General features: G+C 36.0%; 3 protein-coding genes, 2 long non-coding RNA genes and 2 pseudogenes across 9 annotated transcripts in view; 4 read left to right on the forward strand and 3 right to left on the reverse strand.

Annotated features, from left to right (window-relative positions):
- LOC104702746 (E3 ubiquitin-protein ligase RKP) overlaps positions 1-4,524 on the reverse strand; it is a 6,694-nt gene extending 2,170 nt beyond the window's left edge. For 2 of the 5 annotated variants that reach the window (XM_019227921.1, XM_010418656.2), the window contains exons 1-8: positions 4,346-4,523; positions 2,545-4,137; positions 1,612-2,418; positions 1,342-1,502; positions 1,065-1,203; positions 832-915; positions 418-699; positions 209-340 (exon numbers count right to left, since the gene is read on the reverse strand). In XM_019227921.1, coding sequence (XP_019083466.1) covers positions 209-340; positions 418-699; positions 832-915; positions 1,065-1,203; positions 1,342-1,502; positions 1,612-2,418; positions 2,545-4,041 — 3,102 coding nt within the window. In that variant the 5' untranslated portion in view covers positions 4,042-4,137; positions 4,346-4,523. Of the gene's footprint in view, positions 1-208; positions 341-417; positions 700-831; positions 916-1,064; positions 1,204-1,341; positions 1,503-1,611; positions 2,419-2,544; positions 4,138-4,345 lie in introns of all 5 variants that reach the window. The other 3 variants (XM_019227922.1, XM_019227923.1, XM_010418657.2) reach the window with 3 other exon arrangements.
- On the forward strand, positions 6,191-7,854 carry LOC104704963 (annotated as a pseudogene).
- LOC104704964 lies at positions 8,670-9,856 on the forward strand (annotated as a pseudogene).
- LOC104702747 (protein LST8 homolog) lies at positions 11,276-13,134 on the reverse strand. The gene is made up of 10 exons (XM_019227367.1): positions 12,930-13,134; positions 12,713-12,829; positions 12,523-12,635; positions 12,349-12,418; positions 12,198-12,275; positions 12,003-12,119; positions 11,814-11,896; positions 11,648-11,727; positions 11,502-11,561; positions 11,276-11,405 (listed from the first exon to the last, which is right to left on the reverse strand). Exons 1-10 carry the CDS (start codon positions 13,059-13,061, stop codon positions 11,287-11,289), a joined length of 969 nt encoding a protein of 322 aa, XP_019082912.1. The 5' UTR covers positions 13,062-13,134; the 3' UTR covers positions 11,276-11,286.
- On the forward strand, positions 15,354-16,464 carry LOC104702748. Its single transcript, XR_754087.2, has 3 exons — positions 15,354-15,646; positions 15,799-15,933; positions 16,078-16,464. It is a non-coding gene; the product is annotated as an uncharacterized LOC104702748 (long non-coding RNA).
- Positions 17,362-18,535, reverse strand: LOC104702750. The gene is made up of 2 exons (XR_754088.1): positions 18,322-18,535; positions 17,362-18,049 (listed from the first exon to the last, which is right to left on the reverse strand). It is a non-coding gene; the product is annotated as an uncharacterized LOC104702750 (long non-coding RNA).
- Positions 20,253-22,375, forward strand: part of LOC104702752 (pentatricopeptide repeat-containing protein At2g22070-like) — a 4,541-nt gene continuing 2,418 nt past the window's right edge. The window contains exon 1 of the mRNA XM_019227924.1: positions 20,253-22,310. Coding sequence (XP_019083469.1) covers positions 20,348-22,310 — 1,963 coding nt within the window. The 5' untranslated portion in view covers positions 20,253-20,347. The remainder of the gene's footprint in view (positions 22,311-22,375) is intronic.

The raw sequence follows: 22,375 nt of genomic DNA on the forward strand, positions 1-22,375 counted from the left end.
TCTCGAATATCACACAACATTTCCTTTGCTGAAACTCCACTACCTACATAAAGACAAGACGAATCAAAAACTGGTTAAAGAAAAGCACGTATAAGACTTCAAATACTTGCAAGGGTATAGCAGATCAAGCAACACAATCATTCAGAGGGAAGTAATCAATTACTATGAAAACTTAATCAATGAAAGGGATCCAAGCTTATAATCTGACCTGATACTTTTCTTGCATTTCTCTAACCGAGGCAGAAAATTCAGTGATGGTCCAGCTCAGTGTGTTGAATAGCCGGTTAAGAAAAGTAGAGAGTAATTCACCATCATTGACACAAGCATCTCGTAGAAGTGCCTAGACAAAAAATAAAATCAAAATCCAATATGTAGGCTGAGGATCAGATAGAAACAAAGTTAAATAACCTAACCAACCTGGAAAACAGTAGATGAAAACGAAGACTCCCCGTTCTTTAAAGAACTAAACCCAGAACCTTTGCAAAGACGAAGAAATATATTTGTGACAGGGATCCAAGACCTGTTGTCAAACGCTGAAAGTAGAGCTGCAGGCATGTGTCGGGTAGCTGCCTCGTTGTTCTCAAAAGCTTCTAAGTACTCCTTGTACTGTACCAGGACGGATATTGACTGAAGAAGTAGATCTCTAAGATCTGTGTTCGATATCCTCGAATCGTTGAAGTGAGTAACTACAAAAGTGATCTGGAAACCCAATAAGTTGGAATGACTATGTTAGAGCCGTTGTCCAACTGACCTAAAGCTAATTAACTAAACTCAGCCATGAGAAAAAACAAAAAGACAAAAAAGAATCTGTGATAAGAGATTTAGGCATACAAATGATGAAAGTCCTTGTTTGATAAATATCGTTGATGGGACAAACGGAGGATCGCTCTTGCGAAGCACATGGAAACAGTCTACCTGAGGAAATTATCAAAAAGATTGTAACTTAAAAACAGAGATAACGGAGCAGAATAAGTTGTTGGAACATCTCACAGTTTTGATCAAAGAAAAATTGAAACTAGTTCATTTCTATCCAAAAGTACTGGAAATGGGAAAAAGCTATTTACCAAAGATTCAAGGTAGTACTCTGGAATGTAAACGAATACAGAATCCATTTTGCTGAAAACCAAAAGTAGCTGTACAACCCACATGCACAATGCATACATTCCTCTTTGCTTCCAACGAGAGAACAATGAGATGCGGAACCTGAACAAAAGATTCAGAATGAATAAAGACAAAATCTACAGATATAAGCATTGTAACATTTCCTCACAATAGTTTAAACCTCTTCAGTACACCCTCCTTTTGAAGTTGACACAATCCATGGGTTAAAGTGAAACTTACCATGCGGAATGTCTAACACAATCCATCACGTCTTCCTTGTAGTTGTTGCGAGCTTCCTTTAAGCGCTTTAATTGATCACTTGAAGCCCGTTCTCTTATCTGCTTATCCGTTTCTTCTAGAAGTGATATTGATTGCGATTGGTGAGACATGTAATACGATGCCTAAGTAAATGGAAAACCTATCAGCCTATCAAACTTATTCGGGTTGCATCATGTATCATACGAACAGTAAAACTGAATATAAACAAGAGGGAAAAACAACTAAACTTGCCTGCTTAAAATTTGGAGCGACAGCAATATGGTATAATAGCAATAGAGCATCCAATAGTTCTTCTTCGCTTAGTATAGCAGATGAGATTCTACTCTCTTGTAGTGCAGTTCGAGAAAATCTTACTGGACGATAACCAAAGTCAGGGTCAGACTGATTACTTGTGCTAGGTTTGTCCTCTATTTCTTCACTGAAACTTGCAGCACTACATTCTGCAGCAACAGGAGAGGATCTCTCAGGAATGGAGCTGCATTGACCACGAGAACTTTTAGCAGTATTTTTTCCTCGACCCTTCAAGGAATTAGTAAGATCAGTATCATAGGCTAAGCAACAGCATGGCTTCTGCTCAGTAGCGTGAGTTACTCTATTCTTTTCATCATCCATACAACCTTCTTCCCACCGCATTACTTCTTCTTCTTGATCATCTGTGGGGTAAGACTTTGATATATGACTAAACAGGCCGCCAAGCCTAGTGATATCAGCTCGATGTGGATCATTTTTAAGAAACAAACTCAATGGAAACTTCTGCTGACCACCTCTGTGAAGAAAACCAATATTGTGATGAGCGGCTTCACTACTCTTCAGCATTGTGAAACCTTCCGACAAAAAATGGAGTATAACTGAGAACAGAGAGACAAGAACCGAATTGCGTGTAACTCCAGAAGGGGCCAGATTCCTGTCTGCGCCTCTGTTCTTTAATAAAAGGTTCTGAAGGAACCCCCTAAATGCTGAACCAGGAAGCTGGGGTGGTGATACGGGTGGTATGAATTGTATGACCAAGAGACAGAGATTCCTCTGCTTCTCCTCAATCTGAATTCAAAAAGAAAAGATTTTTTAATCAATCCTAGTAATATCAGATTTCAAACTATATTCAGAGGAGAGTTATGCCTGCGATAACTTTAGAACAAACAAAAACCAGTCAGATATATTCTATACCTTGTTAATGGCTTCAGAGAGAGCAGAGACCGTAAATCCCATGCTAGTCTCATAGGATATATTTTCAGAGGATCCAGGCCACCAAACAACAGGCATTAACTGCTGTAAGTCATGTTTGTTGGAATTCCTGCATGACAAGAAACCTTCAAACAAAAACTCGAATTGCAAAGATCTCCACCATTGTACCATCAATTCTTCCCGTTTTAACAAATGGCAAGCCAGAGCAAGATAAGGGTACGGCCCTGAGTATGGACATTCGGTAAGAATCAACGTCGCTGTTTTGCAGCCACAAGCAAGAGCGTTTACTAGATGCTCAAAGATCAAATGAGATTGTGGGAACTCAAGAAGTACATCTAGAACTCTGTCTAAACTTAAACAATCATGGGGTGCTTGAGTTCTGAAAATCTCCAAGAGGAATGACAGAAATGCACCTCGTCCTAAGTACTCGGGCAACAAAGGGTCTTGCTCAAGTATGTAGAAGAACTCATCACATATGGCACGGGAAACAGGGCAAAACAGTTCTTCGACCGAGGCAAACCTCCTCAGTCTACTTAATGTATCAGCCAACGAGCGGTCCGGCCTATCAAGAAGTCTTGAGAAGCATCGTAGCAGTTCTGTTGCAAAAGAACTTCGAGGTGGGGCTTCTTGAAGAGGTTGGAAACCTTTAACAGGGTACTTAAACGGGTAAGCACCAAAATTTAACTCGCATCTCTCACCTTGGGAGAGAGAAATAGCAGGGTAATACCCGAATCCAGGTCCAAGTTTTCTGATACCAGTAAATGCAGCCCCAAGGCAGACACCATTCCTGTAGAAGGATATCTCATCATCATTCAAATCTATGCAGCAACCAATGACATCCCCAGCTACCCATGATTGCCCATAAGGTTCAGCTTCCTTGTTCCATTTGCTTACCCTTCTACCATCAAAAGCATAAGAATCATCAGCATCACCCACACCTTTCTGGTCTGTGAAAGGACAAGCAAGTGTTGCCCATCCAATTTGTAGAATTCCCGAAGTGTCTAAGGCAACTTCATACATCCATTTTCCTTTCCAGATACAAGCATTAGCCCTGGCGCTGCTGAAGAGTGCTAAGCTCTCCAAAAAAAGAGGCGGTTTAACAATCCTGATATCACCACAAATGCTATACTCCTCTAAGCCAACAACGGGAGGTCCAACACCATGATGAACTACACTGATTCCTTCTCTCTGACTAGCTGAAACAACATCCAACTCACCGTGAAGCTTGGAGAACTGATTCTTAATAACGGCTCTAATCAAGCTACAGTCTACTTGACCATCCAAGGGACCAACAGACTTTTCTGGTAGACCAAACAAGAATTCGATAGTCCGTTCTAAAGGCCGGTGACCAGAATAATCAAAATGCGGAACAATACGAGCTTTCGACGAATTATGATGATCTATAGCATCATCACCATTGAGTAAAACAGCCAAACCAGAAGAAGGAATCATACCAACCCGTAGACTGTCTTCAGCCATATAACATTGAGAAAAGGATTCAACTTTGTGACTCGGCTCTTCAAGAACTCATCAGACACGATTGGTGGTGAATGGTCCAGAAAAGAGAAAAAGGCTCTAGAGAGAAGAAAAACAAATAAACGTAGCATAAGTTTCCAAAATGAAAACAAAAAGTTTCCAAAGAAGTGAATCAAAAGCTTTCAAATTTTAGTTACCATAAATGGTTGATGAACAGCGAGCGATTAACGCAAAAAAATTCAGAAAGCTATTATTGATTTTGGAAAAAAAGAACACAAAATCAGAACCGACAAAAATCGAAACTCACCGGAGAAATTGACATCAAAGGAAGCAGGTTCAGAACGATTAAATCAATCCCCAGATTCTTCGAACCAAAGACGGCGGACTCGTGTTAGGGTTTTTCAAATTATTAATTTTTTTTTTTTTTTTTTTAAGAAAAAAAGAGAAGACTTTTCGCTTTCTTCTTCGTTGGAGACAGAGAGAGAGAGAAAGAGAGAGATTTTGCGCCCAATATTTTTGGGGAAGAGAGAGAGAGGAAGGAATGAGGAGAATTAGAGAGAGACCGGAGGCTAACACCGAACAAGCCAATGGATCCGTGTGGCTGTGTGTGTGTTTAACTGACACGTGTCGGTGTCGATATCGACGGTCTGGTTCTAGGTAAAGGAGGCGGAGGAGGAAAAGTCTACGATGCCTCCTTACGTTAATTTTTGGTGGATACGTGTCCCCTCATTGATGTAACGTTTCTCATACTTTTTGTATTTGTTTATAACAAAGAAAAGTGAACAACACTTTTTAATTTTCTTTTAAACACAGTGACAATTTTTGGTGTTAATTAGGTTTAATAAAAGAAATAGCAAAAGAGGCTGTCAACAAATTTTTAATATGTGTTTTTTTTACTTTATTTTTAACATCTTATTATTTCTTTTATTTATTTGAAATTGTATTTAAAAAAAATTGATATACTGAGAAAACACAATACTACTAATCAAATCAATATATTTTTTCCTTTGCATTCATTCGTTAATTCTCCCTGATTTTGCTATTCACGGACTTCACATTCGCAAATCGATATACTATAGAAATCGTTTTATGTTGATTCCAGATTATGGATATTACACATTATAAAACAGTGTTCTACTTTTTACGTACGTAGATAACTGATTCATTTATCAGGAACACTATTCATCGAATCTTGAAAAAATTGTCTCCCTAAATGGAAGAAAATGTTGGACAAATGAGTGTCCTTTTTTATTTTCATATTGAAACTTAAAGTTTTCTGATTGTATGTTTATTTATTTTCAGATTGTTGTTTCAAATTAGTTAATATTTGTTAGTTATAACTGTTAGAAAAAAATTCGGTAGTTAAAGAAAACATAAGTATAATGTTGTTGTTTCAAACCCGAAATTTATCTATTTTAGATAGTTATTTTAGGATATCATTAATTTTTTAGGTCCAATAAAAGTTCAGCCAATGGAAAATTTCATAAAATTTGTAATGAATGATCAACTAATTGGAGTTTTCTATAATTTATATTTAAAATCAATTAAAGGGTTTAGACTTTAGACTTAGAGTGTAAAGAATGGAGATGTGAAATCTTCATTGTATCTATTATCAAAAGGGTTCACAAATACATAACTAGTACTATTTTTATATTAACGTTGACAAAAAAAGAAAACAATAATATGGTTTTGACTTAAACTAAAATTAAGTTGTACATAAACTGTCAAAAGCCATATGCTATATATTCTTATTACATTATGCAAAGAAGAATGTTTATAATGCATTCACGATAACTATTCCAGGTGATGTAAAGGCGACGGATGTTTATAATGCATTCACGATAACTATTCAAGGTGATGTAAAGGCGACGGAATGGGACGGGGCATGCCGTTGACAAGTCATCGGAGCTTTTACAAACTTCCGATAGACACACGACCTTGTCCACCTGATCTTTATAATATCCACTCGCTGACGCTGTCTAAGCACATAACCTGATGAGGCCAGGCCACTGTCGGCTAGTGGCTGATAAAAGAAGTATCGTCCACGAGTTCCACGTGGATCAACAGCCACTTCACTGGCTGCTGTCTCTGTTGTTCAGAAAGTGACTCTAGACGGCATCGTTTAAATGTGACTATTTCCATATCGCTAATAATGTATCAGAAATGTATCAATCACATATCTAGGCTAATTTATTATGGGCTTTAAAGTTCAGATTTTGTTTTTTTTTAATAGGTTGTCTACAATCCAATATGGATTTGGGATTATGGGCTCCTTCACTTTTATTTATTTCTCAATTTTAATCAAATATAAATATACATACAAACACAGATTAATTAGGGTTCCTTCGCCTTCCATTTTTCTCTCCGCCTCCGACGTACGAGATATCTACCTCCAACTCCATCACCAACCAGCCACAGCCACAGCCACCGCAAGAGAATACTCATCGAGCGTCGTTATCATCATTTGTAAGTAGACTCTTAACTGGTTTACTTGGCTTTTTTCTCCTCCCATGTAGACGAGCTCTTAGCTTCATCAGTGGTAACCCTAAGCCGTGCGAGACTGTGTCGTCTTCCGCCACAGCCTTACCCACCGATGATCAATCTTCTTCTTCCTCGTTTTCATCATTACCTAATGATATAGTTTTGAACTGCTTAGCTCGTGTCTCTAGACGCTACTACCCAACCATCTCTTGTGTTTCCAAACGCTTCCGTTCCCTTGTGCGTTCTCCTGAGCTTGCAGAGATGCGATCTCCTTAGTGAGCAGAGATAATCTCATCTTTTATTTCTCCTTCTTGGAATCTCATAAGATTGTTAACAAGAAATATCATTGGTTCACTTTGAACCCAAACGAGAAGAAAACAAGTGGGATCACTCTCAACTCAGTTGAGGTTCTTTCTCAAGAGATGCTGTGTACTTCATCCGTGTCGATAGGTTACAAGATCTACTTTGTTGGAGGATCCACTTTAGATCCCTCGTCGGGCCTATGGATCTTCGATTCCTGGTCCGGCCAGTTGTGTGAGGGTCCTCGAATGAAACAAGCTCGCAGTTCACCAGGCGTGGCAGTAGTTGACGAGAAACTATACGTAATGGGAGGGTGCCGTCAAGACGAAATCCAATTGGAGGTTTTCGACACAAATTCTCAAACTTGGGACATTGGACCATACGGAAATAGAAGGATGAGTGTGACCGAAGCTGTGGCCCTGGAAGGGAAGGTTTATGGTATGATGAGTTTTACAGATGGGAATCACATCATCTACGATACAAAAGATGGTAGATGTGAGACTTTTAAGATGGTAACTGAAGTAGAATTTTGGAGGAGAGGTGCATTGTGTGTGATAAACAGTGTGATCTATTTTTATGACATTAATCGTGGGATAATGTGGTTTGACTCTAAAGATAAGGTATGGAGAGAGGTTAAAGGTTTTGGTACGCTTAGTGAATTGTATGTCATGGTTGGAATGGTGGATTGCAATGGAAAACTCGGATTTCTGTGGGGTGGACCACCGGGTGGTAGCATGATCGATGGTAATAGAGGGTTTTGGTGTGCAATCATTGCGTTGGATAGGATTGGAGTAGAGATCCATGCAAAGGTCGAGAGGTCTCATCTAGTTGGATCTGTCCCTAACTACTATGAATTTTGGAGTTGTCTAAATGTTTCTTACTAAAACTTAAAAAGAGATATGTTTATGATGTTTAATATGAGACATTTTCGTAATTTGTACTATATTATTGATATGTTTATGATGTTTGTTTAAGGGATGTTCAATATGAGACATTTTCGTACTTTGTACTATATTATTGATATGTTTATGATGTTTGTTTAATGAGACATTTTCGTACTTTGTACTATATTATTGATATGTTGCATTGGCTTAGCAGTTCTGTGCATATATATCACCAATTACCTATCTCTGAAACTTGATAACTAATCACCAGTTACATATATATCTCTCAAACTTGTTCATTAGGAGACGAACGATCGAGGAAGATGAAGAGGAACTTAATGTTAATATTTCAAAAGCTGTATTCTGAAAAATCAAGCAAGCATTTAAACTTAGGAAAACTAACATTTGAAGGAACCACATGTTGAAAGTTAATTAAATAATTAGGTTTACATCACCGAAATATCAATGCGAGTAGGTTCTCTCAATTATGACTTGCTCCAAAATTATCGTAAATTAACTTCCTCGATTCTTTTTTTTTTTTTTGTAACCTTCTTAGATTCTGATATATGTTTTAATCATGGAATGTATTTACAACACACAATGGCTTTGCTCAACACGCAGTTACTAAATTACTCAATTATATACTATATCTATCGTAATTGCATATAATATAGTTAGTTTATTTATTATATTTTCAAATTTAACCAAAACGAAATATACTATAACACAACACATAGATAATTAAACACGTATTAATTAGACATGACAATATATATTTATATATAAACTCATTTTAGTTAGGGCTCCTTATTTTTCTCTCCTCCTCCACCATATAGCCGCCTCCGACATCATCACACCAACTAGCTTACAGTCATCGAGCGCCGTGGCCCCTGGTTTACTAAGTTTTTTGTTTTGTTTTGTCTCCTTCAAAGTAAACTCATGAGGACTTTATACAAGAAAAGGCTCATGAGACGAGCTGGAAAGCTCGTCAACGGAAACCCTAAGCCATACGAGATTGTGTCTTCCGACCAATCTTCTTTGTCGTTTTGGTCATTACCATACGATGTAGTTTTGAACTGCTTAGTTCGCGTCCCAAGATGCTACTACCCAAACCTCTCTTGTGTTTTTGCAAAAGGTTCCGATCCCTTGTGCGTTCTCCTGAATTTGCACATATGCGATCCTTGATGGCCAAAAATTATCCCATCTTTTGTGTCTGCTTTACCGAACCTACTAGTATTGGCAGGAACTTTCATTGGTTCACTTTTGATACACAAGAGAAGAAAAGAAGTGTTCTTAAATTATTTCCGCACTTTCCTCGACAGATGCTGTGTTGTTCCATCGTCTCGGTAGGTTCCACGATCTACTTTATCGGTGGATCTATGGATCATTATTCCCCGAGCATTAGGCTCTTGGATCCATGGACCGGGGAGTTGTGTGAGGGTCCTAGCATGAAAGAGCCTCGCAAGTTACCAGGTGTGACAGTTGTAGATGGAAAATTATATGTAACGGGAGGGTGCCGCAAAGACCAGATCCAAGTGGAGATTTTTGACCCAGCGACTCAAACTTGGGAGGTTGGACCATTAAGTCCCCATGGGAAAATCCAATATGGAGAAAGATTAGTCGATCCATATGGAAAAGTTGTGACCGAATCTGTGGCCGTGGAAGGGAAGGTTTATGGTATGAGTTATAATAAAAGAGCACACATAATCTACGATACAAAAGATGGTAGATGTGATACTTTTGATTTGGCTAATGAAAGGGCATGGACCAGAGGTGGAGTGTGTGTGATAAACAATGTGATCTATGTTTATTACAAGGAGTTTGGGTTAATGTGGTATAACTCTATAGGTAAGGAGTGGAGAATGGTCAGTGATTTGACGCTTGATAAGTCTATTGGCATGCCTGTTGGAATGGTGGATTGCAATGGAAAACTTGCTTTCTTGTGGGAATATTTGGGAGATATTATTAGTCAACCAACCAGAAAGAAGATTTGGTGTACAATCATCGTGTTGAGTAGGTGTGGATCAGGGATGCGTGGAACGGTCGAGCGGTCTGATCTCTTTGGAACTGTCCCTATTTACTATGACACTTGGCGTTGTCTAGATGTTTCTGATCTAAACTTTAAAGGAGATGGTAATGATGTTACGTTGTGATGTTCTTGTGAAACGTTTTTAAGTGTATGACAATATTATTAATATAGCACCTTAGCTAGCTAAAAAGTTGTGAGCATCACCATGATTTGCATCTTTGATTGATCTTAATAGATATCGAAAGCTTGTATTGACTTGTTATGTGGATCTTAGAGGTCTAGACAGGAAAGAATTGTGTGGGGGCTTGGATTTCACTAAATCCATATACAGTATTGTGGAAGCGTGGAGAGCAAATTTGATAATAGTACTGGAGAATTTGGTATTATCTTAAGATGTTATTTGAGAGAGGATTTATGCAGTTTTATGTGAGTAACGTCATTTAAAGTAGGAGATTATATTTATAGATAATTATTTGGTATAGCAATTATAACTCAAACTTATATTAGTTTGGATTCATCATATTTGAAAGTGTTTAAAATTGTATTGGTTTTACCATATATTTGAATCTACATAACAATGGATCAGATCGAATATAGATCGGACTAGTGATCAGTTAGATTTTTATTAACCTGTAAACTATCAAACCGGATAAAAGTCGCCACACTAACAATGCCCCAAACTGAATCGAACTGAACTGAAAAAATAAAAATACATGGATGGATACTAAATTTCTTTACTCAAAACCGAAAGGAAACTAAAGGACCAAGCCGAAGAACCTAACGCCCAAGAGAGATGTATGGATGGTAATTGGTCTAAACATCTCTCTTAACATATCTCGTGGTTCAACACTGTGGTTGAGTAGATTAATTGTGTACTTTTTGTTCCTTATGACAACAACATTATGCATTGTTTTGGCCGTACTGACTAATTATAAAGATATGTTTGGAGTGGTACTAATGATAATGATGATGGTGTGATTACTTGTTTTAATTCGGTGAATTGTATGAACAACGATATGGGTTGCCTTCATCCGTTGAGCTGATGAGCTTATATATTTATTCGTATATTGACATTTTTTGATGTAAAAATTAATGTTGGTCGATCCTGTTTTCACAACTCTAGAAATTTCAATAGTATAATCAAAATATATACAAGCACTGATTTTTTGATGTTATGTTATGTTTGTGGCAGCTAATCCTATTAGTGGATTGATTTATCGAACTCAAAATGAGGTTCGATAGGTTCGGAGCTTACTTGTCTTTCAAGGTCTTTAAAAAAATGATACTTTACTTTGCAATGGGGTAGCTTTTAGAAATTGAATTTTCTAGTAGTTAAAAATGATACTTTACTTTGCAAGGCCTCCTCTCATATTGTTGATCAGAGTTCTTTTTTTTGGTCTTTTTAATGTAGAGAGAATCAATTCTTGATCAAGAAAAAAAATCAGAGAAGCAATTTGGAAAAAAAATCGAAATGAAATATTCAATATTGTACAGAATAATTTTATTTAAAACAAACAACACAGTCATAATTTAGCCTTTTGGATTTTACAGGATTTAATTAATCACGGACTGTACAAGTGTACAACACACAGTGGCTTTGCGATGACCTTGATACACCTTCACTTCTCTTCCCGCTCGCATCGACCACAGTCTAGCCGTGGTGTCCGATGATGCTATACAATATTACAATAATCAATTAATCATATAACAAGTTTAAAAGACTCCTCTGTCTCGCACAAGTTTTCCAGTAAATAGGAGTTAAATTGTACCTGTTACAAGATATTCTCCATCAACTGAGAAGTCGCAGTCCCAGACCCATCTTCGATGTCCTGTTAAATTATATTTGATGCTACGAGTGTAATTAGAAAGTGTATTGGAGAACGAAATAACCGTTCCAAAAACATGGAAACAATACCTGTTAAAACTTTCTCTAGTTTGAAACCATCAACGTTCCATATTTTAACAGTTTTGTCAGATGATGCGGTCGCTAGATATCTGCTCACAAATATGTAAGACCTTTCCGAAAAGAAAGAAGACGAAGAAAACAAGTTCGAGAGAAAGAATAAGAAACACATATTTACTTGTTTCCAGGAGAAAAGAGACATTTAAGGATGTAACCATTATGAGCTTGAAGCTTATGAAGGGGCTCAAACTCCGTCATCGTCTGAAAAGAACAATCGAATTTTTAAAATGGCATGATGCATGAACAACTACAGCAAGGCCGTTGAAGAAATAATAAAATTTTCATATAATCAGAATCAGAATAGTACTTGTATTCCACGCAATGAGCGCCATACATAACAAGTTCCACGGTTATTAGCAGCAACAACCATTGTCCCATCCAACATAACGAATAAAGACCGTATAGGTGTACCAACTTCTGGTACCTATAAGTTATACACCTTAGTGATTTTATGTACTTAATTATTCTCAAAAGATGTAACTAGCTAGGATAAAAATCTAACCAGTTCGCAGCTACACAAATTTGCTCTGAGATCCCATACACGTACATTGCCGTTGTGGTCTCCAGATATCAATTCAGTCTATACAAAAAACGATAACAAATAAGACAACAACACTAATAGATGACGACACAATTTGGCTAGTTGATGTAACCTGATTTGGGTGTAAAACAACTGTGTTAACTGGTGAATCATTTATAAACTCCCTTTGGCATCCCCGAACCCTGCAAGTGTCAGCAATTTGTTTGGCAAGATCATGGAACTACTCTAAATCAGCATTGAGCTAAAAAGAAAGAAACAAAACATAAATTGTACTACAGCTAGCTACCTCAAGTCCCAAATCTTAACTGTGCCATCTTCTGATCCTGAATACATCATGTTTCCAGTATACTGGAATCCTACTGCCACAACATTGTTGGTGTGTGATACAAAAGTCCTCACCTAATGATGCCATCAAGATCATTCATTCAACCAAGGAATTAAAGAACAAAAAAAATAAAAAAGGAATATTTAATTACAGGTGTATGAGGGTCGATGGAATTGAGATCGAAGAGTAGTATGTGAGGATTGCAAGCTGCTACTAGTCCACGCCTGTCTGGGGTTATCTCAAGCCTATTTACATGCTTATTTACATGCTGATGAATACACACACAAAAAAAAAAAAGTTTCAGATGAAATGTAAAAAAATAATTAAAAGAGTGTCACACAGATTAGTATTGAGAAACCACCACACACCAATTGACCCACAGGAACCAAAGCAGGATCATAGTAGTCAAAGTCAAGGTAACAGCGACCGGTTTGGGCTTCCCATAATCGGATGGTATGATCATGGCTAGCCGTTGCAAGAATCACGGGACCATGATTCATTTTCCCTTTTCGCAGGAGTACGATACTAACAAGAATCTAGCAGAGCTAGGGTTTCGCAAATGATTTATTTTTCCGTTCGGACAATTTGGTGATATATATTGTTAATTTCAGACCCAAAAAGAAAAGAGAAGTCCCCTTTGATTTATTGTATTAAGATATACGTATTCATTATCTTTCTCCCTTTTTTTTTTTTTGGTCAAGTATATTTATTTATCATCATTTATATATAATTCAATTTTGTAATAATGTTTTGATATTATTCCTTCGATATTCTGGATATGTTTCCTTAAAAAAAATGAAAAAGAAAAAATAAAATTTAATTAGTTGCCGAGAAAAGGGAAAATAAAAATAATACTAAAGTTATATATACCTTTATCTAAAATCAAATCAATATTCTAAAATTATAATAATCCTATATAAATGATGTTTTAAAAATACGGTATACTAGATATTCACCCGCGGTACACCGCAGGACTATTTATTTTATAAAAAAATGTAACTTGTTTTATAGATTAACTATATATATAACTAATGTTTAATTTATATTTTTAAATTATACAACCTTACAAATATAGATATATTAGTTAGTATAGAAATTAGAAAGTATTTTGTTTAAGGTTTATTGTTTTATATATAGTATAAGTATAACATACAATTAAATAAGTAATGATTTATAGAAGGACTATACTGTGTTTTTTTTTTGATTTACAGTAGTAGTATTTTCATCATTTTTAAAATTTTAAATATATTTGTAGGATAATTTTGAATTGTAGTTTTGTATGTTTTATATATAAAGAATCAGTTAACTTTAGTATATATAGTTTTGTTGTGAAATGCCAATAAAAGTTGTTAACAGTTATTTGTTTGACATGAATTTTACATTATTTTTTTTTTAATAAACTTTGGTTATTAAAATGGATCCAAGATGTGTGTATATAATTTGTCAGAAATGGGAAAATAGCTATTTGAAAAAAACTAATTTAGTATACTTAATATTAATAAAACCTACTATTAATACACCTACATATATGGCTACGTATACGGTATACTTAATAGCTATTTGGAAATTTTATTAGCATAAGAAATCTTTCCAAAAATCAAAATTTATATTAATTAATAAAATAAAAACAAATTAATAATTAATGTTAATGGCATATTTGTAAATAGGTTTCAACTCTAAGATTTATTTGCTAAATGTTTCTAAATATATATATATATATAGATATATATAAAAGAAATACAAACCAGAGCAACAAAGATTGGCCAGAAGAAATACAACACTCTTTTCCTTGGGTGATGTGGAGTTTGTGGAAAAAGAGGAACCATATTGCTTTTGAAGGGCTTTGTTTTTCAGTTATTGATTCGGCCCAAAAAGCAAAGGATGACTGGTTTGAGTGGGTCAAAGCTCAAAGAGTCGAAGAGGTCAGTATAATTGAGCCAGTGGAAACTAGGGACCCAGGGGAAGGGACCTCGGCGAATGGAAGTAACCAAACAGATAAGCTATGGCTACATCCCCCGACAGGTTGGCTTAAATGCAACATAGGTAACTCGTGGTCCAAAAGAAACAAGTTAGCTGGTGGAGCTTGGGTCTTGAGAGATCATGAAGGTGTTGTCTTACTTCATAGTAGACGTGCATTCTCAAAAGTATCTGACCAAAGAGAAGCTCAGTTTGTATTTCTCATGTGGGCTATAGACAGTATGAGAAGTCACAATATCGATAAGGTAATCTTTGCAATGCAGGAAAAGTTCCTCTTCAATGCGATATCAAGACCTGCTGCTTGGCCATCTTTTAAATACCAAGCGTCGGAAGCTAACCAATCACTTCGACATTTCAAAAGTTAGAATTTTTTTTGGAAAATTCAATCTCAAACAGAGGTGCTATCTTAATAACAGAAAGCGTCACGAGTGATTGCAGATTACAGTAGTATGTAGCTGTAAATCACCCCTCGTGGCTTCATCATGTGTTCCTAGAGGAAAGAACTCCTCAACCTGTTTGATTTTGACTTTTTGGTCTATATAGTTTTTTCTTTGGGAATTTTACACCCACATCCAATTTCTTCTAAACTATTCACTAGTAAACCTACTTTTTACTACTCATATACTTTTCTAAGTTTAATTATATTTTACCCTTCACCCTTTCTAACTCCTTCAATCTAACTGTTCTCCTAACTAAACCCCGATTCACTGTACATTTTTTCTCACAATTATTTTTTCTGATGTCGTGTAAAGTGCAAAAAACATAGAACACAAGATCCAAAAAGATAAGATATCATTTTTACACAAACTGCTCACGACACCTCTTCGACTTTTCCACGAACCTTTCTCTCTCTCTCTCTCGTCTTCTTCTTCTTCCTCCTCTTCTTTTCTCTCTCTCTCTCTCTCATCTCTCTCTCAATCGAACTCTGCCTACAAGACAAAATCTTCGAAGTGACGACCATGATTACTATGGTCTCTCTTACAACTTCGACAAACCCTTTTTCATCTTCGACATGTCGAACCTACGCGAAGTCTCCGTCGAGATCGCCGTGAACTCTCCGTCGAGATCGCCGTGAAATCTGCTTGGATCTTCGCTGGATCCACTCTTGGTGAGGTTTATTATGGAATTTGGGAGAAAAACAGATTTTGTAGCTTCCCCGCCGGAGTCTAGTTCTTAAGATAAAATTGTTTGTCTTACAATTCTGAAAAAATGAAAGTTTGTATGTTCTTCTGTTTGATCAGTTTCTTTCTTTTGGAATAGATTTGAGGATCAATTTTTGAGTCTCTTTCATAGTAATTTGAAGAGAGTGAGGAAGATTCAGAACAACAAACATAAGCAATGGGATTTCTGATTCTAGTCCCCCAAATCAATCAATTATGGCTTCCTTGTCACAATGTGAGTTCGACATTTGCTTATAAAGTTTTTTTTTTGTTTGTAACAGTTTTGATGTGTTTGATAAAGAATGAAAGTTTGGTTTTGTAAATGTTATCGGAAACAAAAAAGTCAAATTGATACTAACATGTCTTTATGTTGCAATAGGAGGAACTAGTGAGTTGCTTATAAAGGGATGGCTTCAAGTCAATACATGAAGAAATTGGTATAGATCATAGATGGTAAACTCAAAGAGCAATATGCAGAGGACCGGCTTCCTTTTCTGATTTAGTTGTTTCTTGGGGTTAATGACCACATGGTCAGAGTTTAGTGGATGTGCTTAAATGGTCTACAGTTAGAAATTATGAGAATGAACAAGATATTATGAGATGAGTATCCATAACTACTCATCCACATGATTGGTATCCAATGTTAAATCAATGTTGTTTCTTTTGGTTTATGAACCATTTTGTGTGTATATGTTTGGATAGAGCTTTGTGGACACATTACCTTTAGCTTTAAATCAATGTTAAATATCTATGTTTGTGTTGTTTATTTATTTATTTTTTTCTTGTGATTTACCATAATTTTTGCAGTTCTAGTGATAATATTACAGAGAATGAGCAAAATATTATGATGTCATGGATTATAGCATGAAAACGTACATAACACAACTAGCCAAAAGTATATTTGCTAGAAGGGTCTTTTCCTTCTTCAAACCAAGTTCAAAGTATCATCTCTCTCTCCATGTCGTTATCGATATATACTCTTGTGTCTTTCTCTTGTAGCTTTACGATTGCTTTATTTAGGATTGCAGATAATTCCTCTAAAAGTAAGTAGACTTGGTTTTGTATATGTCATTTTCTTATGTTTTTTTTGGCAGATGTAAGCACTGACACATGATCGTATCCATAATCACTGTGTTCCAGCCGTTGTTCCTCAACTTTGATCATAATCCATAATACCCAATCCATGATAATCCATAATACACACGATTAATCGATCCATATCCTTGTTCCGTTAAGCTCTTTGTCCCCGTCAGATTATTCGTGAGTGTTTGATTTTAATTTTAGAAGTTACTTATAAGTATCCTTGTTGGATACAAACTATCATTAACCAATTGATTAGAACAAAGATGTTCATAGTTACAAACTATCATTAGGGGTATCCATTGCTTATCATCCACATGGCTTTCGTAGATCGGTATCCATTGCTTATAATCCACATGGTCAGATCCATAGCCACCGTTCAACCATTGAAACTCTGTTTGATTCTAATGTGTCAATGCTTGTTCCATGGTCCTTTTGTTTGTAGAACGAGTCTATCATTCCAAAGGCTGAGATGTGGGGAAGATTTTTGCTTGAGAATTAGTGTCAAACAAGGAGGAGTTTGGATGCAAAAAGAAATTCATAAGATAGCTCTATTACTCATAAGATCTCAAGAATCGGACAGTAATGCAAAATTGTAATGAACATATGGACTTGGTGTTATGGATATACAGAATGAAATTCCTCAGATTCTTAATCTAATAATCAAAAGTAACTATCCAAAAGTAACTATCCACAAATCCCATTGAAGGATAACCAACCCTCGAACCGATAAAGACGATGACGACAAACTCTCGAACCACCACCAACAATAACCTTGTTCTTTCAGATTTCTCCAAATCAAATATTTTTGATACTCAATTCAACTTCGACAAGAATCAAAGCGGAGGAGGTTGCCGGAGTCGAAGAGGCGGAGATACTTACCTGAGCGAAGGGGCGGAGATACTTGCTGGGACCGGAGAGAAGGCGATTCGTTTTTGGGTTCTATTTGGATACCCGAATCAGCTTAAGGTGTTCATGTTTGGTTAGTGTCTTTTGACTCGGCCATAAAAGCTGCAAGAGGTTATGACAAAGCTGCTTTACTACGAGGAAGTAACAGAGGATGAAAGCCACCTGAGCAGCCATAAAGCTGTGAAGAGGGAAGAAGTTCAAGCTTAGGCTGATGCTTGTCCATTAACACCGTCAAGTTGGATGGGGTTTTGGGACGGAGCAGACAGTAAAGAGATGGGAATATTCTCCGTGCCTCCTTTGTCTCCTTATCCATCTCTTGGATACTCTTCACTAGTGGCTACATAAACTTCCGAGGATTAAATCTGGAAAATTCCAACGTTAGGCGACATTAACAACTTTAAATCGTGTTAAAAGCTTCTAAGATTAGCTGATTGTAAAAAAACACAATGCTTTGCTATATTCATTGATTGCCGAGAATCATAGTGAAAGATGTTGCCAGATTTGTTTTTTGGTTCTATATAGATACCGAAAAAACACTTATACAAATCCAAAGAATCTTGCCATCTAAAAAGCTACATAATCCATTTACAAGAAAAAAACTCAGTTTGATTTCGAGAGAGAGAGAGAGAAACACCAAGGGGGAGAGAACAATTTCTGCTTATTAGTTACATGTGAGGCACATTAGTTCGAGGGCAGTTTTGCTAATAAATAAAGACATCTAAGCAGATCAGTTGGAAAAGTATAGTAAGAATAGAAAGTGGATGTAAGTGAAAGAAGATGGAGGAAAAGTAAGTCTAAGTGCTAATCTCCCTTTTTCTTTCTGGTATAGGCCCTCAGAGATAAAGGGTGTAATTTAGAAAAAGAAGCTGGGTAGAGTTCTGTTGCATAAGTTTCCTTTCTTATAACTGAACATTTGCAACCTGTAACAAACTACTCTAATGAAATATAATACCAGTTGACCAAAAAAAAAAAAATATATATATATATATACAAAATTGTCAATAAATTTATTTTAATATTTTTGGCTCTCAAGTGTCATATCGAACGGCCCGTGAGTTTTGGGGAAAGGGAATGAGATTTGGTGTACCTTAATCGAGTTAGATAGCGTTGGAGAAATTATTTATGGCACCATTGATTTGTCAAAATCCCAGTTGCTTGTACTTTTCTGCATTGTAATTTAGTTGTTTCTCATTGATATATCAGCTCATATGATCTTCTTAACATCCTCTAGTGTTAGTAGTTTCTTGATTTTGTCACTTTTTCTTTTACATTATTAATTTTGTCACTTATAGTGGTGATATGTTTGTTAAGAAGTTTATCAAATAACATTATTCTCGCAAACCACCCCAGTTTGATTATTAGAATTTTAAATAATTTAATTTTTTATTCATTTAATAAGATAATTTTTTTTAGTAAAAATGACATTAGAAAGCGAAAACAACAGTTAAATTGAAAGACCTAAAATGACAACTATTTTAAAACTGGAGGAAATATATATTTCAAACTAGATTATGATTCGCGGTATACAATGGGGCAAGTTTTATTTTTATTTTTATTTTTTTAATGTACCATTTTAATACTAATTTTGCTAATGTAATTTTTTGGTTAATTTTAGTGATTTAGTATATAATTAGTGGTATATCGCTCAACAATTTTTTTTAATACAACCTTAATTAAATCAGTTTGATTCGATATATTTTATATTGGTGTTCTTAAAATAGTAAAATATGGATTTAACATGTATTGAAGTATCATATTAATGATATTTTATTTTTTAGTATTATCAATTCAATTATGTAATATCATATAACCCGTCATGTAATATAATTCGTTTGTGTTATTTTAAAAATTTAATATGTTTAAATATTCATAATTTTAAACTTTTTTACTAAGTTTAGATATATCAGTTATAAATTATAAACTTCTTAAAATTCTATAATTAACTATATAAGGTAAATTTACTATATATGTATGTTGAACACACACTTTTTATATTAATTGAGTAATATATGTTCGTTTAAAAAAAAATCACAATATATGCAAGAAAAAATATACATTTTTATCAACTTTATGTATTATATGATGATTCACTACATTTAAATTTTAAAATTAAAAAATAAAAGATGATAGGAGAATAATTTTTAGAATAAATCTTCTAAATATCTATATTAATTATAGAATATTATATATGGATATTTAAATTATTTTAATTCTGTTTGGTTATAAAGATAATAGAAAGAATTAACTAAACTTGTTTGGATATGAATATAAGCATTAAATGTCACCAAATGTAAAAACTTTCCAAAACCGATTTTTGAGCAAAAACTGCTGCAAAAATACTACTTCCTCCGTTTCAAAATATAGAATGTTTTAACTAAAGCACGCAAATTAAAATTTTTTTACTTTTAACAAGTTCAACTAGAAATAATAATATAAAATATTAAACTAATCTAAAAGTTGGATAGAAACTTCAAAACATCTTCCTGAAACAAAAAAACTTTGATATTGTATATTATAGATATTGTATATTGCAATTTTTTTTAAAAACCTATTTGATGACAAGAATCTTATTTCTTCTTTCCGGAAAGTTGTCACCTGTACAGATTTGTTGAAGTTGTAATAAGTTTTATAACAGATAAAACTTATAATCTACAGTTCCAATGAATGCTCCGGTACCACTCTCGTTATCTACTCTCTTGGAACTCTGCACCAATCTCCTGCAAAAATCTGTAAACAAGTCCAATGGTCGTTTCACAGCGCAACTGGTCCATTGTCGCGTTATCAAATCGGGTCTCTTTTTCAGTGTTTACCTGATTAATAATCTAATGAACGTCTACTCGAAGACCGGTTACGCTCTTCACGCACGCAAGATGTTCGACGAAATGCCTCTGAGGACAGCTTTTTCATGGAACACGGTTCTTTCGGCCTACGCTAAGCGAGGAGATATGGATTCGACATGTGAGTTCTTTGATCGGTTGCCTCAAAAGGATTCGGTTTCGTGGACAACGATGATTGTTGGGTATAAGAACATTGGTCAGTATCATAAGGCTATAAGAACTATGGGGGAAATGATGAAGGAAGGGATTGAGCCGACGCAGTTTACGCTTACGAATGTGCTTGCATCGGTTGCTGCAACTCGGTGTTTGGAGACAGGTAAAAAGGTTCATTCTTTCATCGTTAAGCTTGGCCTTCGTTGTAACGTTTCCGTCTCGAATTCACTGCTTAACATGTATGCAAAATGTGGTGATCCAATGATGGCAAAAGTTGTTTTTGATAGAATGGTGGTTAGAGACATCTCAAGCTGGAATGCTATGATTGCGTTACATATGCAGGTTGGTCAGATGGATCTTGCTATGGAGCAGTTCGAGCTGATGGCTGAGCGCGATATAGTCACTTGGAATTCTATGATTGCTGGTTACAATCAGAGAGGGTATGATCTCAGAGCTCTAGATATGTTTTCCAAGATGCTGAGGGATTCTATGTTGTCACCTGATAGATTCACTCTGGCTAGTGTGTTATCTGCTTGTGCCAATCTTGAGAAACTTTGTATTGGGAAGCAGATTTATTCTCATATTGTTACAACTGGATTTGATAACTCTGGAATTGTGTTAAACGCCTTGATCTCGATGTATTCGAGGTGTGGAGGGGTTGAGACTGCCAGGAGACTGATAGAACATAGAGGAACTGCTGATCTCAAGATCGAAGGTTTTACAGCTTTACTTGATGGGTACATTAAGCTTGGAGATATGAATCAAGCTAAGATGATATTTGATTCGTTGAAAGATCGTGATGTAGTTGTATGGACCGCCATGATTGTTGGATACGAGCAACATGGTTTGTATGGTGAAGCTATAAACCTTTTCAGATCAATGGTTGGAAGTGGGCAGAGACCCAACAGTTATACTCTTGCAGCAATGTTAAGTGTAGCTTCAAGTTTGGCATCATTAGGTCATGGAAAGCAAATCCATGGGAGTGCTGTAAAGTCAGGGGAAATTTATTCGGTTTCTGTCAGCAACGCGTTGATAACAATGTACGCAAAGGCGGGTAACATTACATCGGCAAGGCGGGCATTTGATTTGATACGCAGCGAAAGAGATACAGTATCTTGGACGTCCATGATTATAGCATTGGCACAGCACGGTCATGCAGAAGAAGCACTCGAGCTCTTTGAGACAATGCTGATGGAAGGACTAAGACCTGATCACATAACATTTGTTGGTGTTTTCTCTGCCTGTACTCACGCTGGTTTGGTCAGCCAAGGCCGTCAATACTTCCACATGATGAAGGACGTATATAAGATTGAACCTACCCTTAGCCATTACGCTTGTATGGTGGACCTGTTTGGACGGGCTGGTTTATTGCAGGAAGCACTAGAGTTCATTGAAAAGATGCCGATTGAGCCTGATGTAGTGACATGGGGTTCACTGCTTTCTGCTTGCAGGGTTCACAAGAACGTTGATCTTGGGAAAGTTGCAGCAGAGAGATTGTTTCTTATCGAGCCAGAGAACAGCGGAGCATACTCAGCCTTGGCTAACTTGTACTCAGCTTGCGGAAAATGGGAAGAATCTGCCAAAATAAGAAAATCCATGAAAGATGGAAGAGTGAAGAAGGAACAAGGGTTTAGTTGGATTGAAGTGAAGCACAAAGTCCATGTCTTTGGAGTTGAAGACGGGACTCATCCACAGAAG

This window comes from Camelina sativa, chromosome 7 (genome assembly GCF_000633955.1).
Source record: "Camelina sativa cultivar DH55 chromosome 7, Cs, whole genome shotgun sequence".
Taxonomy (NCBI): domain Eukaryota; kingdom Viridiplantae; phylum Streptophyta; class Magnoliopsida; order Brassicales; family Brassicaceae; genus Camelina; species Camelina sativa.

Coding starts and splice junctions, on each gene's coding strand:
- LOC104702747 (XM_019227367.1), bottom strand. CDS start 13,061: ATGAATCATGGTCCCGTGATTCTTGCAACGGCTAGCCATGATCATACC. Junction 12,636..12,712: donor CCATCGACCCTCATACACCT/GTAATTAAATAT, acceptor TGGCATCATTAG/GTGAGGACTTTTGTATCACA. Junction 12,276..12,348: donor TTGTTTTACACCCAAATCAG/GTTACATCAACT, acceptor TTTTTTGTATAG/ACTGAATTGATATCTGGAGA.